Below are 15630 nucleotides of genomic sequence, written 5' to 3'. Positions count from 1 at the left end.
TGGCAGAGCTGGCCTGGGGGTGGAGAGGGAATGAGAGCAGAGCTGGGCTGGGGGCGGAGTTGGGCAGGGGGCGGGGTGGAGTGGAGCTGCAGTTGGGGTCGGAGCTGGGCTGGGGGCAAAGCAGGGTTGGGTGGAGCTCCCTCCCCACCCTGTGTGGGACTGGCCTGGACTCCGTCGCGTGTCCCCACCCCCGAATGTCTGGGGGGTGCCCCCCCACAGTTTGGGGACCAGTGATCTATACTCAGTAGATATTAGAGATGGATGCAAGACACTAAATTTGCATCCAGATTTCACATCCACTCATTTCAGGGGCTTGGGATTTTCAGTGATCTAGTAACATTTGCCTAAGAAAAGGACTAAAGGGGAATGACTTTTGGAAGAAGTGAATTTTAAGGCAGTGAGTGTAAAGATGTGGTGGATTTGGTCAGAGAGTGGGTTCCAACTCTAGGGTCGACAAAGAAAAAAGCCCAGAGCTGAGAATGAAAAAAAGACATGTTCTGGCACCCAAGCATAGTCTAGGTGAGTCCTCAGTATTCTAAGCTACTTTGGATGCTCTTCCACCTTGTCCCAACCAAGATTTTTTAATTAATCTATCATTCGTGGCTGAAAAGTGGATGATATGGCTATCCATTTGTTTGGGAGTCATTCCTGAGTGTGTAGAATGTGCCCAACATGGGTCAATTATTTGCACTGAGCAGCTGTTCCTATTTATTTATAATTTTTATTGTTTTTTTTTTCAAATACAACAAATATACCAAAGTACAAGATTCATCGTAATACATAATGTAAGTAAAGAGTGTTAAGATAAAGGGCGGTGAGGGGAAGTGATATAGCTATCTGCAGGATCTGCGTTAATCATAGACCTCTAAAAAATATAGCATCCAATATGAAATTTGTCCTTTGAACCACCTCATACCAAAATTCTTGATACAGGGACACGAAAGGCATTACATTTCCAACGGTGGCCAGTGTTTATGAGGCTCACTGAAGCCTGTCCCTTACATAAAATGTTATACCAAAATTTCCAAAATTCTTGGTGTTGAGACCACTACGTAGAATTTGGGAATTTTTTTTAACAGTTTGATGAATTCATCACAGTTGTGATATTGGACTTCCGATGGGTCCTTAATCTTGAGGATTTTAATGTCTGGTGCTAGCATGATTCGGGTTCTTTTACCTATATATATAAAAGTGTCATTTATCTATATATAATTTCTGTCCACATGTCCCTCAACTTCACACTTAACCTTGACCAAACAAATTATAAATTTATAAACAAAGCAGCTTATAATTTTCAAAACAACAATCTTGCAGGATGAAACACTTTTCACTGGGCTTTTGTTGTGGATACAGAGCTGAGACTGACCTTGTCAGTGTCTTAAATGCTGTGCTCACTCTGTGTGCAAGCAGAGTAATGAGGGAACTGTTGCAGTTGGTAGATTCTTCTGCAGATTTTGATACTTTAGCTCAGTAGTATTAAATTACATTTTCTGGGGGTCCAGATAAGGCAATGTCCAAATCTTGCAGGGCTGAAAGGCACCCCAGGTGCTTGCTCTCTAGTGAAAGCACACCAATTATTCACCTAGCTAGCAGAGATTGGCAATTTATGCCATGTGTGCCAAAGATGGCACTTTGGCTGATTTTTGAATGGCATGCAGACTGCTAGTCCAATCAGGGACATGTTTGGGGATGCACTTCAGTTTATTTTCCTTCTGTTTACCATCATGCTATGTACAGGTAAAGTCTGTTTATCCAAATTGCAATTAATTGAAAATCCTCATTATCCGAATGAGCGGTATGTCCCCCATGCTCATTTGGGTCATCAGGATTTTCAGTCCCAAAGGTGGTAAGAGGGAGGGGACTAGCTGCAGGAGACAGGAGCCTCCTTAGTACTGCTTGAGGGGGAAGATGGGAGGAAGAGAGGAGCAGTGGGGGAACTGGGAGAGGGCTACGGTAGCAGGGGGTCACTCCCCACAGAGTCCATCCTGTTCCTGTCTCCTCCTGTCTGTACCCGGCTCCTGCTCCCAGCTGGAGTCTGCTGTAAGGACAGCCCTGCTACTTGGCTCCAGCTCTGACCAAGAACAGCCCCACTACTCAGCTCTGGCTCTGCCCTGGGCTCCTGGCAACTCCAGCTCCTGGGTGCTCCGCTGCCCAGTTCCAGCTGCATCATCATCATGCTCTGACCCACATCTTAGCGCCCCTCCCCATTCCACCTCCCCTACTCAAGCCAGCACCTGCCAGCTCAGAGGACACTCTGCAGTCAGGGCCCGGGACAGGGGCGGCTCCAGGCACCAGCGCAGCAAGCATGTGCCTGGGGCGGCAAGCCGCAGGGGGTGGCGTGTTGGTCGCTGTGAAGGCGGAGGTCAGGCGATCCGGCGGCGGGTAAGCCGAAGCTGTGGGACCGGCAGATCACCCGCAGAAATGCCACCGAATCCGCATGACCGCGGACCACCCACAGGCATGCTGCCGAGGGCTGCCTTACTGCCATGCTTGGGGTGGCAAAAACATAGAGCCGCCCCTGGCCCAGGGAGGGAAAGGGGCCACCTGGCAAGTGCTGGAGCTGCCTTCAGTGAAGGCCTTCTGTTTGACCTGCTGGGTGTCAGCTACTCCTTCCTGCTCCCTGCCGGGGGCGCCATTGTAAGGGTGGCCTCACTTCCTGGCTCCAGCTGGCCAGGAGCTCCTGGTGGCTCTGGCCCCTGTGCTCCCCTGCCACGCAGCCCTTTTCTCAGCCTGGCTGCAGAGCGTCCTCCGAGCCAGTAGGTGCCAGCCTGGGTGGGGACTGGGGGAAAGCACTCAGAGATGGGTCAACTTGGGGATGGTGCAGCTGGGACCAGCAGAGAGTGCAGAGGCTGGAGCCCAGGATGAGCCAGAGCCGGGTAATGGGGCCATCCTTATAGCAGAGCCCTTAGCAGGGAGCAGGATGGAACAGGTTGGTGGGCCAAACAGAAGGCCTGGTGGACCAGATCTGGCCCTCTCTTGCATTTGTCCTTATTGCTCAGTTAAATAATAACAAATAATCACGAATCTCAACCTAAACATTTTCCTGAGCTTGGCTGTCTCAGGCACTGATATCCTTTGCTTCAAAGACACTCTGACTCCTCTTATGTCCTGGGTTGGAGTTAGTGGGACCCACCTTCCAACATGAGTTATTTGTTGAGTTATGAAGTTATTTGTCTTAGTGCAAGGTTCTAAAACCTGAGATTAGGGTGATTCTGCAAAAGAGGCCTGCTTTCCTGTGTAGTGTCATGGTGTCACAGGCCTGTCATGGAATTTTGTGTAGTGTTCCTCAAGCCTGTTTTGGCTTTGGTTCTCTTATATTTATGTAAGGTTTCGGTCATCAATATTAAACAAAAGCAGTTAATATAGTATCATGATCATGGGCAGATGTTAGATACTGAAATGCAGTTGGGGTGACCAGATGTCCCGATTGTATAGGGACAGTACCAATATTCGAGGCTTTGTCTTATATAGGCGCCTATTACCCCCAACCCCCGTCCCGATTTTTCACACTTGCTTTCTGGTAACCTTGAATGCAGTCAAGGCTGATTTTTACCATCTTCAAAAATATTGTCAGACTGTAGCCCCCACCTGGGCTGAAAATTCATTATGCTTGCTACTGTACAGTTCTTGCACATGGTCTGGTGTTGTGGCACTCTGCCTTTGTGCAATTGAGGTTGGGCTTCTTCAGTATGCTGTATCTTGGGCTACAGCATGGTTGGGAAGAAGCGAAGGTGATTCTGTTTATTGACTACTATGTACTTTACTCTGCATCTCTGATGGGATTTCAATTTAAGGGGTTAACTTTAACTTCTAATACCTGTAATAAATTGAGTCAGAATTATCTTACTGAGCTTCCAGCAGCCTATATAGTGTACCAACTCAGAATGGCGAAGGGTTTTATCTCTCGTTGCTTGCACTAATACAGGTAATTGGAGCTTTTGGTGCTCAAACTATGATTTGGACAGGTCTTATCTTTGCTTCTGCAGTCCTTCATCTCAGAAATGCTCTATGACAAATTCCAAGGAGTGCCACATATTTAACCTTTTTTGAATAGACACTTAATTTTAATTCTCTAAGGCCCTTTCTATGGCATGATGATGTTTCAGTGGTTTTATCTGTTTTTATCTTATGTTTTAATATGTTTGATGTGTCTTAACTTTATTGCTTTGTTTGGCGCCTGGAATTCTATGGCAGATAGGCATCAAATAAATAGAATTTATTATGGTGATGTTGAGTTCAAGTACTGGGGAGGACTGTGAGACAGCTTAGTACTGTAGCTATCATAATTTTAACTGATATAAAGCTTGACTAATTGTTGCATTATTAAGCCTTGAAGATTAAGCCGTATCTGCAGCGTGTATCTTAGCAATGTGCCAAAGAAGTCAAAATAAAGCCACTGTAGTGTAGAATTTCAGATGTAGTAAAAGAAATGGTTAGTTTGTGTTTGCTTGAGGCTGAAAATGTGGCACCTAAATGCTAATTTAAAAGAAAAAAAAAAGTCAAATCTAAGCAACTGTTTTTTACTTCACTATTTTCTTCACGTGGTCTTGCCCATTTATTACACAACACTAGTCCACTGAGGTGTTGTGGAGTGATTAGAGCAAGGGGCTGAGAGTCAGGATTCCTGTATTCTACCTGCAGCTCCCTTTTGGATCTCAGTCCAGTGTCCATACTGCTGCATGTAGGCACAGCAACCCACTAACACACACCACCCACTGAAGCTGTGTAACCTTGATCAAGGCAATTCACCTTTTTGTGCCTCAAGGGATAGTAATCATTACCTCAGAGGTGAGTTGTGTTTAATTAACATTTGTATAGCATTTGACTGGCTGATTTCTGGAATCAGGTTCTTTGAAGAGTTGGGAATGATGTCCACTAGGAGTCTAGTCCTAATTCTGCAGCCTTTACCCACCTTAACTGACACTAAAGTAAAGTGGAATTTTACGTGAGGAAAGTACAGGTGATCATTAATGATGGATCATAGGTAGCCCCTGTGAATGGATGTAGCTAAATTTAGAACTATATAAAAATGAAATGCCATATGTGTAATGATGTACCAAATAATAAATGATCAAGGAATGCATATATTTTATGATTACTGTGTAATTTTCTTGTGTAGTGCTAGTCTGTAATTTAACTTTCTATAGAAGATACTGAACTATATTGGTTTTCTATATACTGTACATTTGATTTCTACAAATTCTTAGATTACAATTTGACTGCACAGCAAAAGAGAATAGAAGTCCCTATTTACAAATTAGATGTAACCGCCTCCCTTTTATCCTTAAAAATGCTATAACTTGGTATATATTACAATTTAGAGTTGCTTATATCTAGTTTGGCTTTAGAATTTCTGGTTTGATACCAGTTTTCCTGAATTATTTTAGAGTAATGTGCAGAATCACATGAAATCTTTAAGTATATCATTTGTCTGTTTTTAGGTAAAATAAATGCATTTATACAATTTCTTGAAATCAGGCATGCAGCCACTTTTAAGAATAGATCAGAAATGGGGCTTTTTTTGCACCAAAGAATACTGTTTTCGTAAAAATCTTGTAGTATGATAATTAGACTGTGTCTGGGATTAAGGAATCCCTTTAAACTCCTTTGTCATCAAACTGATTACTGTTTGTGTGTTCTCTGTTTCTACAGTGCCTAGCATGTTACATGCCTGTGGCCGCTCGGCACTATAGAAATAGTAATAAAAACAACAAATATTATTTTATGTCAGTACTAGGGCTGTCAAGCGATTTAAAATATTGCGTGATTAATCGTGCTGTTAAGCAACAATAGAATACCATTTAGTTTAAATATTTTTTGATGTTTACTACATTTTCAAATATATTAATTTCAATTACAACGCTGAATACAAAGTGTACAGTGCTCACTTTATATTTATTTTGATTACAAATTTTTCCATTGTAAAAAAGAAAAAAAAGTATTTTTCAATTCACCGCATACAAGTACTGTAGTGCAGTCTTTTTATCATGAAAATTGAACTTACAAATGTAGAATTATATACAAAAAACCTGCGTTCAAAAATAAAACAATGTAAAACTTTAGAGCCTATAAGTCCACTCAGTCCTACTTCTTGGTCAGCCAATCACTCAGACAAACAAGGTTGGTTACAATTTGCAGGAGATAATGCTGCCTGCTTCTTGTTTACAATGTCACCTGGAAGTGAGAACAGGAGTTCATATGGCACTGTTGTAGCTGGCGTTGCAAGATATTTACGTGCCAGATGCACTAACGATTCATATGTCCCTTCATGCTTCAAATACTATTCCAGAGGACGTGCTTCCATGCTGATGATGGGTTCTGCTTGATAACAATCCAAAGCAATGCGGACTGACGCATGTTCCTTTTCATCATCTGAGTCAGATGCCACCAGCAGAAGGTTGATATTCTTTTTTAGTGTAGTTTCCGCATCAGAGTGTTGCTCTTTTAAGACTTCTAAAAGCATGCTCCACACCTCGTACCTCTCAGATTTTGGACGGCACTTTCGATTCTTAAACCTTGGGTTGAATGCTGTAGCTATTTTTAGAAATCTCACATTTGTACCTTCTTTGTGTTTTGTCAAATCTGTTATGAAAGTGTTCTTAAAACAAACATGCTGGGTCATCATCCGAGACTGCTATAACATGAAATATATGCAGAATGAGGGTAAAACAGAGTAGGAGACATACAGTTCTTCCCCCAAGGAGTACAGTCACAAATGTAATTGACGCGTTATTTTTTTTAATGAGCATCATCAGCGTGGAAGCATGTCTTCTGGACTGGTGGCCAAAGCATGAAGGGGCATATGAATGTTTAGCTTATGTGGCATGTAAATGCTGGCTACAAAACCTTGCAGTGCCAGCTACAAAAGTGCCATGCGAATGGCTGTTCTCACTTTCAGGTGACATTGTGAATAAGAAGCAGGCAGTAGTATCTCCTGTCAATGTAAACAAACTTGTTTGTCTTTGCGATTGGCAGAATAAGAAGTAGGACTGAGTGGACTTGTAGGCACTAAAGTTTTACACTGTTTTGTTTTTGAGTGCAGTTATGTAACCAAAAACAATCTGCATTTGTAAATTACGCTTTTACAATAAGAGATTGCACTTCAGTACTTGTATCAGATGAATTGAAAAATTCTATTTCTTTTGTTTATCATTTTTATAGTACATATATTTGTAATTAAAAATAATAATATAAAGTGAGCACTGTGCACTTTGTATTCTGTCTTGTAATTGAAATCAATATTGAAAATGTAGAAAAACATCCAAAAATATTTAATAAATTTAAATTGGTATTCTATTGTTATAAGTGCAATTAATCGTAATTAATTTTTTTAATTGCGATTAATTTTTTTTAGTTAATTGCATGAGTTAACCGCGATTAATTGACAGCCCTAGTCAGTACCCATTTTCTTTTCTTTCTTTATGGTTCTTATACAAAGCCCATTGATGTCAATACAGACTACCACAGGTTTAAAATATCATTAGTATTTACACAGCCAAAAAACAGAAGTGCAAAAAGAAGACAGCTAACTACGTAAGTCCTATGAGTGTCTTCAGATTTTTGTTCATGAAGAAATTTGTAGTTATAGGGCATTTCTGCTATATAAAAGTACAATGTAAAACTAGTATCTTCCTATGTTTCTCCATGTGTTTATTCAGAATCAGAACTGTTGGCATAAGCAACAGAAATAATTTTTTGCTACTTATAATTATTGATGGTCAAAATTTGGAATTTCCTATCTGTGAGAAATTCTGACATTTAAAAGAAGGTTTTGTTTTGTTTCAGAATCAAACTAGTCATTTTGAAATTTCCAATATCAAAATATTCTTGCTTCTTATTCACAATGTCACCTGCAAGTGAGAACAGACATTCACATGGCACTTTTGTAGCCGACGTTGCAAGGTTTTGAAGCCGGCGTTTACATGCCACATATGCTAAACATTCATATGCCCCTTCATGCTTCAGCCACCAGTCCAGAAGACATGCTTCCATGCTGATGATGCTCGTTAAAAAAAATTTCCAATATCAAAATCGCCTCATTTAAGAAAAATCAAACAGTTTTGGTTTGATTTTCTTTTGAAATGATGCAATCAGCCGCCCCGACTTCCATGAAGACCCCAGGTTGCCCTGACTCCTCTCTCTGGCTTGGATTCTCAATGCTTTCAGGATCTTTGTATGTCCTGCAGACCCCTGCTAGAGCCAAGGTGTCTAGGCCCCTGGCTTTGCAACTGGGAGCCTATAAGCCTTGGGGTCCCCAGCCTCAAGGTAGGCCACCTAGCGGGTATTCTCCAGAGCTGCGGAACCTGGAGTCTCCAGGTTCTCCAACAGCCCACCAGGCAAACTGTAGGAAACTAGGCAGATTTCTGACACAAACTGTGTGGTAGGAAAAGTTCTGTTGGAATCTTTGCCTGTCTTTCGGTGAACATTTGCCAAAATTGAAACATTTCCATGAAACATTTATGGTTTGATGAATTGGCATGTTCTGTTTAGAAACAGTTTCTTTGGAAAATTCCTGACCAGTGCTGCTTGCCACTTCTGTTATCCCTACAGAACAGAGACGGGTGGTATTCCTTCTTCAGTAAATCCAGTCGGACAGTTTATTATGTTCATATTTTAGGGCCACTCAGTAACATCTCTGCACACCCTTTGCTGGCTTTGGGTTTTGAACAGGTGTCACTGACAGCAAAGATTTGTGTGTAGAACCTTTATTATTAGTGACGATGCACAGGAAGGAAAGAACTCTGCTTGACTTTCAGCTCCAAGTTGAATTTGCAAGGCTGGAAGATAGGATAAAAAGTCTAGCTACTTGTCAACTGAGTACATTTGCCCTGAAAGTCAGTGAATAAATGTTACATTTTTTTCTCCCTTTTTTTAATCAGCTCTGATCCAAAAACACACTGTACAAAATGTCCTACTGGATGTCATGGAAAGACAATAAATATGGAACCCCAGTGTCATTTTTACAATCACTTTTCAGAGGAGAACTATACTTAGAATCTTAAGTAGTTATTCTTGCTATACATATCAGAACATTTTGTATTTGCTGTGTTTATGGATGAGAGTAGATAAAATGGAAGGGAAAAATGCATGATTTATGTGGGGGCTAGAAAGGCCTTAGGGATGGATTTGGAGAAGGGTATACTTGCATGCAAACAATTATGTAGTTACTGAAACTCAAAGACTTATTTAAGGATCGATCATTTGGCTAACATCTGGAACCTGTAAGAAATTAAAAGCAGACATTGGTATGCAATATACTCTTCTCTCTGATCAAGCACGTTAGATTAATATCACTTTGGGTTCTCTCTGGTTATCTTTCATGCCCACACATATAATCACTCTTCTCTTCCGTAAAATATCTTTCACCTATTGTAGTTTATCACAATTAAGAGCCTAGTTTTGCAATGTGTAACCTAAATGGGTATTCCTATCCACATTTGGACATTTAAATCAGCATGATTGCTTGTGAATGCTCTTTCGACATGCCATAAGGCCAGTTTAGAGTTTGAGCCAGCATAAGATTTTCTAAAAATTATGATGATCATTTTCTAATACAAAAGGTATTGTTCCTAGCATGAGGCAATTCTATTTTGGACTTCATTATGGTGGCTAAAGATGAATTAATCACTGGACTGTAATTTTACATTTAATACAGGCAAACAGAGGATAGTCCCATCCAATAATATATATGATTGGTGCTTCCAAAGGGCTACTCTCCCAAAGCTGAGGAAACTGATGAACAAAATGGACTTGGAAGAAAAATCTAGAAAGAAAAATGTGAATTAAAATTGGGAGTTCTTTAAAACAACTGTATTAGATGGCTAAAAAGCCGTAATTACAGTCAAGAAAGAGGATAACTGTGGGTTAAAGTCCATCCTGATTCAGTGGAGAAGTAAAGGCAGCAATTAACTACCATAACAAATGGAGAAAAGAGGAACCAGATAACAATCAATATATACTAGAAGTAATGACATGTAAAAAAATGATAAGGGAAGCTAAAGACATCAGGAAAAATTCATGACTAGCAGGGTTTCGACAACAAGAAGGAGTTTTCTAAAGTATATTTGGAACAAAAAAAATTCTAACAACAATAGGCTGATTACCAGATGAAGCTGGTAAAATAAGGAGGCAGAAAAGGCAGAAGTATTCAATAAATATTTCTACTCTATATTTGGACAGAATTAGGATGATATATTATTTTCACAAGAGGATGATGAAGTATTTTCCAGTCCATTAATAACTGAGGAGAAGATAAATGGCATCTAAATATTTTTGAATCAGTTGGCCCAGAAAATTTGCACTCAGGAATTCTAAAAGTGTTGGCTAAGGAGATGTCTGGCCTGCTGATGTTAGTTTTTAATAAATCTTGGAATACTGGGAAATTCCAGAAGACTGGAAACGTGGTAAAGTTGTGCCAGTTATTTAAAAAGCAAGCAGGATGAACCATATAACTGCAGGAGGTTAGTCTGACATCAATCCTGGGTAAAATAATGGAAAAGCTAATACAGGATTCAATTGATAAAGAATTAAAGGAATATAATTAATGCCAGTCAACATGGTTTTATGGAAATTAGGTCTTGTCAAACATACCTGATTTCATTCTTCAATGAGATTACAAGTTTGGTTTATAAAGGTAATGGCATAGACGTAATATAATGTAAGGTGTCTGATTAAAAATTAGCACTATGCAGTATCAATAAAATACACATTAAATGGATTAAGAACTGGCTAACCAACAGATCTCAAAAAATAGTTGTCAATAGGGAATCATCACTGAATGTGGATATTTCTAGTGGGGTTCCACAGGAATCAGTACTATACATGATGCAATTCCATGTTTTTATCAATACTCTGGAAGTAAATATAAAATTATTGCTGATGACATTTGTGGATGACACAATGATTGGAGAGTGTTAAACAATGATGAACACAGGCCAATCATAAAGTGTGGTAAGTTGGGTCCATTCAAACAAAATGCCTTTTAATACAACCAAATGCAATATCATACATCTAGAAAGAAGGAACGCAGGTTACCCACTATGAATGAGTGACTGTATCCTGGAAAGCAGTGACTCTGAAAAGGATTTGGGGTTATAGTGGATAAACAACTCAACATGAGCTCCCAGTATGATGCAGTGGCAAAAATCTTGGGTGTATAAATAGGGAAGTAATGAGTAAGAGTAGGGAGTTGATTTTTATCTTTGTATACAGTATTAGTGAGACCAATATTAGAATTCTGCATACAGTTCTGCTGTCCACATTTTAAAAAGTATGTTGATATTTTGGAAGGTTGAAGAAAAGAGCCACAAAAATGATTTGAGGGGCTGGAGAAAATGCCTTACAATGAGATATTTAAAGAGCTCAATCTGTTGAGCTTATTAAAAAGAAGCGTTATAGCTGAGTTGATTACAGTGTGTAATTAGGGCCACGGAGGAGGACTCCATCCTCCTCCGTGTAGGGGCATGTTGGAATAGTACAGAGGCAGGGATGGGGCATGTTGGGAGCAAAAGATGACAGGACTGGAGCATGCCACACTCTGGCAAGCTCGGATGAGTGGAGCAGTGCTTAGGCATCTGTTCATTTAGCACAAGTTAGAGCAGCCCTGTAACTGCTATACCTTATACTGGGGCTGCTTCAGACCCCAGCCCAGCCCTAAGAGTTGGCAGAAAGGTGTCCTCATGCCAATTTCCTATCCCTCACACTTCCTTAAGATTTCACGCTCGGTGCACCTAAGAATGAGTTCTTTCTGTTCAAAAAAAGTGAGGGGAAAGTCATCAGAAAAATAGTGTCTAATTATTGTTTTTGAATAGTTTTCATTCAATAAATAAGTTTCATTATGTCTTTCCTCTTTTTCATCCAAATGTTCTTTTCAGAACGAAGTCAAAAGGACCAAGTTTGGGATGATAAATTGCTATGTGAATTTCTTTACATATCTAAATGGAGGCATTAGTATTACATGCAGAATAACAGAATAACTGTGCACGATGCATCTTGTCAGCTGTTATGGTGATATAATACAGGATAGGATTGTGAACAGAGGATGTCCTTTGGGAAATCATCCCAAATATCACTGTTGAATTTTGCAGTGAAGAAAAGTTTTGGATTGACCGGTCTGGAAATTTAGCATCCTTCATTTCTCCATAGAGTAGATACAGTGCTAGAAGTGCCATTGCACATTTCCCTGCAAATACACCTCAATTCAGGCCTCAGAGGGAGAGTGTCATTTGTTCTCCATGCCCTTTCAGTGTTGGCCTCTGTGCTGAGACTGCCAATAAGTGTGCCAGTTGTTATTTGGGCATTTGTCCATGAGGAACTAAATTGACAGCACCATTTCATTTCACAGTGGCCACCAACCAATCATCAGAGTAATGACTGAACCGAGAGTAGAAGTGAAAGGCTCTGGTATTCCATTGCCAACTTCCGAAGTCATCCAGTTGCCTTAGAATGGTGACACTTCAGGTGCAAGTGTTTTGGAGCCTCTCCCAACTCCCATTAAAATAAGTGGAAAACTCCCTTTGAGTTCAGTCATGGGTAATTGGACTCAGCCCTTAGTGAATTAATGTTGCATTCATGTGAATGACGTACCACTGGATTACGGGTGTGTTCTTTTATTGTGGAATTTGTTCAATAAACACAAATGTATTTTTAAAAGGTAAGCTTATTTTCAAATATAATATTTGTTGGATAACCATCACATAAACCAACACAAAATAGTCCAGCGTAGCATTAAATGCTAGCACGTGTTATCAGTCATTCAGATAATTTCTCTCTGTGTCCATTCTTTTACAGGACCAGCTGTCAGATATAGTGAATTCAGTGCATCAAAGCCCAAGCCTCCACCTCTTGTTGGACAGCACACGGTGGAGGTACTGAAGAGTGCACTGGGGTATGAGGACAATGCCATCGAGGAACTTCTCAGAACCGGTGCAGTCGTTCAGCATGAAGTCAAGTGAAGAGCTTCCACTCTAATCTATCATGCTGAGTTTATGTTGCTTGTTCTTCTCTTGGATCCCTTCATGTCTCCCAAGGAAATTCAAAGGAGGAGACATAATTTAATTCTTAATTTTCTTCCTTGTGTTTGGAATGAATCTAACACTGACATATCAACTAAAGCAATCTAGTATTTACTGCATGAAATAAATGTTTTTTGGGGGTAAATGTTCTGATTACAGAATCCTATGTGGCTAATCATTTCCTATATTTTTATCTGGGGAATGTAATTCTTATCTTAATCATGATAATTGCCCAAATGTTTGTCCCCTGAAAGACAGAGTCTGTGAAAAGAAGCAGATTCTTGAAACACTTGCATTCTGTGATCTCCATTTGCACATAAGCTAATTTTTAAAACAGTTTAGCATGAAATCAAATTTGTGAGCAAATTGATGGCTCTGTGATTGATTTTAAACAGAATTCTGAGCACACGAGCTCTTTGTTAGTCTCTAATTTAAAACATCGTTGAAGTGCCTATTGTAAAACTAACTTCTATTCCCATGTTCAGTTGTGTAAATATTTGCTTTACATTACATAGTATTGCTATGGCAATCCTGGAGTGTGTAGCAGAAATAAACCTCAAGTGTTGCATTTTTCCAGTTACGTAAAGAGCATTTTCCAAACCCAGTTGAGAGTCAAAACATGAATGAATGTTACTGGTCTTTTGTGATTTTATTCAGCGAGGCTCTCGGTATTTTTAATTGGACATGGAGCCAAACCAGAACCACATATCTGAACACCATGTGCCAATGTTTGGAGGAAGTTTGGGTATGGCTCTGTGTGCTAGGGACTGCTCCACATGTCTTTAATGGCCATGACCTCAATTTCATTTTACTAGGAGGGAAATTTAGATCTGAATCCAAATTTTTGGCTCAGGCCTATGTCTATAGTTAAAACAGAGCCAGATTCTACCAGCCTTGGTCAAATTCAGTGCAGTAGATCTACTCAAGGAGTAAAGTATTACTATTATGAATAAGGGTGAAAGAATCTGGCCCATAATAAATACCAAGCAAGAGATTAAATAAAAGCCACTTCTTCTATACAAACCGATTTGGCAGTTCTTCAGCCACAGAAGAAATGCCATGCCTCAGTATCCAAGCATATAATTTACAACTAAAGAAAACTCTGCATGGGAAGGTTCTAAACTTTGTTGTGTGCATCAATGGAGTGAGGCAATGCCATTTTATTTTTAGAACTAAATAAAACTAACTGAAACTGACATTCGGCAAATAATGTCCATATTTCCCCCGATGTATCGGAAACAGGCCTGGCATTATAACTAGCCTGTCACTTTGTTTCCACTTTAACAAACAACATCCTCTGTATTACATTTGAACTTCACAACTGTATATTACCTTCTGGGAACAAAAAACGTTATTATGTAACCAAGTTGAAATGCACATTGCGGTTGCTCGTTTTTGAAACTCTGTGTTTTTGGTTCATTTGCTTGCTTGTTTTGTGTGTTTTGTTGTGTTCTCTTTTTCAGATCTTCTCCTAATCATTATTTTTTTTTGTATTACATTCCTGGGACAAGACCTAACACTCTGCTCATGTGTTAAAGGCATAAGGAGATTCTAGACTAGTGACTTCCTAAATAAATATAGAAATAAGTGTGCATTGAGAGCCAAGTGAACAGGGAGACCATAGGGATAGAACTAGGATCTGGGGAAAGGGTTGCTAGGCATTACCATGTAATCCAAGAGGATCAGCCAGTTTACTAAGAGGAAACACTGGTTTGAAGTGAGCTTCAGATAAAATGGATGATCTAGTACTAAACTGAGTTTTGTTTATTGCTGCAAACTATTTCACACTATCAAATCATGTTTACAAATAAATGTGTTGTTTTCACTTATTGAGGCCCATTCTTTTTCCTTTTTCTACGAACTGAATACATAAATAAGATACCATAAAATCACACTCAGTTTAGTTCAAGGCTTTCTAAAGGATCTTTTTCAGAGGTGTTCCAAGCTATGGAAAGAATTAAGTGCTAGATTCTCAGAGCAAATTGGTGTAGCTCCATTGACATTAACAGTATAATGCTGATTTACACCAGCTTAGGATCTGGCCCATTAATTTCAATGTATTTGTTCCAATGTGCCCACACAGTTGCTCCCCTCTTAAGTGTTTTCCCCACCAATATTTTGACATTCAGATACCAGAGGAGATAACCCGAGGCATGATTTTGCCTCACTTACAGTAGTCAGTGCAACAAGGACAGTGCTAATCCTGTTACTGCTGCTTATTGTGAGAGAAGTCACAGGAGGTTCTGTAAATAAATAGACTGCAACTATCTTTCTACACTTTTGAAGACTGGAAAACTTGATGTGGCTAAAAGTCTTTAAGTAGTTGGAAGTCTAGGAGCCTACAAAGCTCCCATAAACCTGAGAAGTCTGCTCCTACAACCCTTGTGCTCACACTTGCAGGATCTGCCCCAGGGTTTTATGTTGTCTGAAGTCCCATCAGACAATTGCCTTGATATTGCCCAAGCAGTCACTGGAGTAGCAACATTTTCTTTTAAAAGACCCCGAACATACACAAAGATTATTTATGAAAACACACTGCACCCTTCCCAGCAATCCTCAAATATATGCACCTCTGAGTAGAAATCAACAGATGCATAGTTTTAAACAGCTCTCCTTT

At 39.8% G+C, this 15630-nt stretch overlaps 1 protein-coding gene across 3 annotated transcripts in view; it reads left to right on the top strand.

Moving 5' to 3' along the window:
- SUGCT (succinyl-CoA:glutarate-CoA transferase) overlaps positions 1-14842 on the top strand; it is a 483356-nt gene extending 468514 nt beyond the window's left edge. For all 3 annotated transcript variants that reach the window (XM_054019420.1, XM_054019419.1, XM_054019421.1), the window contains one exon: positions 12790-14842. In XM_054019420.1, coding sequence (XP_053875395.1) covers positions 12790-12953 — 164 coding nt within the window. In that variant the 3' untranslated portion in view covers positions 12954-14842. The remainder of the gene's footprint in view (positions 1-12789) is intronic.
- Positions 14843-15630: the final 788 nt, after the last annotated feature.

Source organism: Malaclemys terrapin, chromosome 2, assembly GCF_027887155.1.
Source record: "Malaclemys terrapin pileata isolate rMalTer1 chromosome 2, rMalTer1.hap1, whole genome shotgun sequence".
Classification (NCBI taxonomy): domain Eukaryota; kingdom Metazoa; phylum Chordata; order Testudines; family Emydidae; genus Malaclemys; species Malaclemys terrapin.
This window is presented reverse-complemented; position numbering and strand designations above follow the sequence as displayed.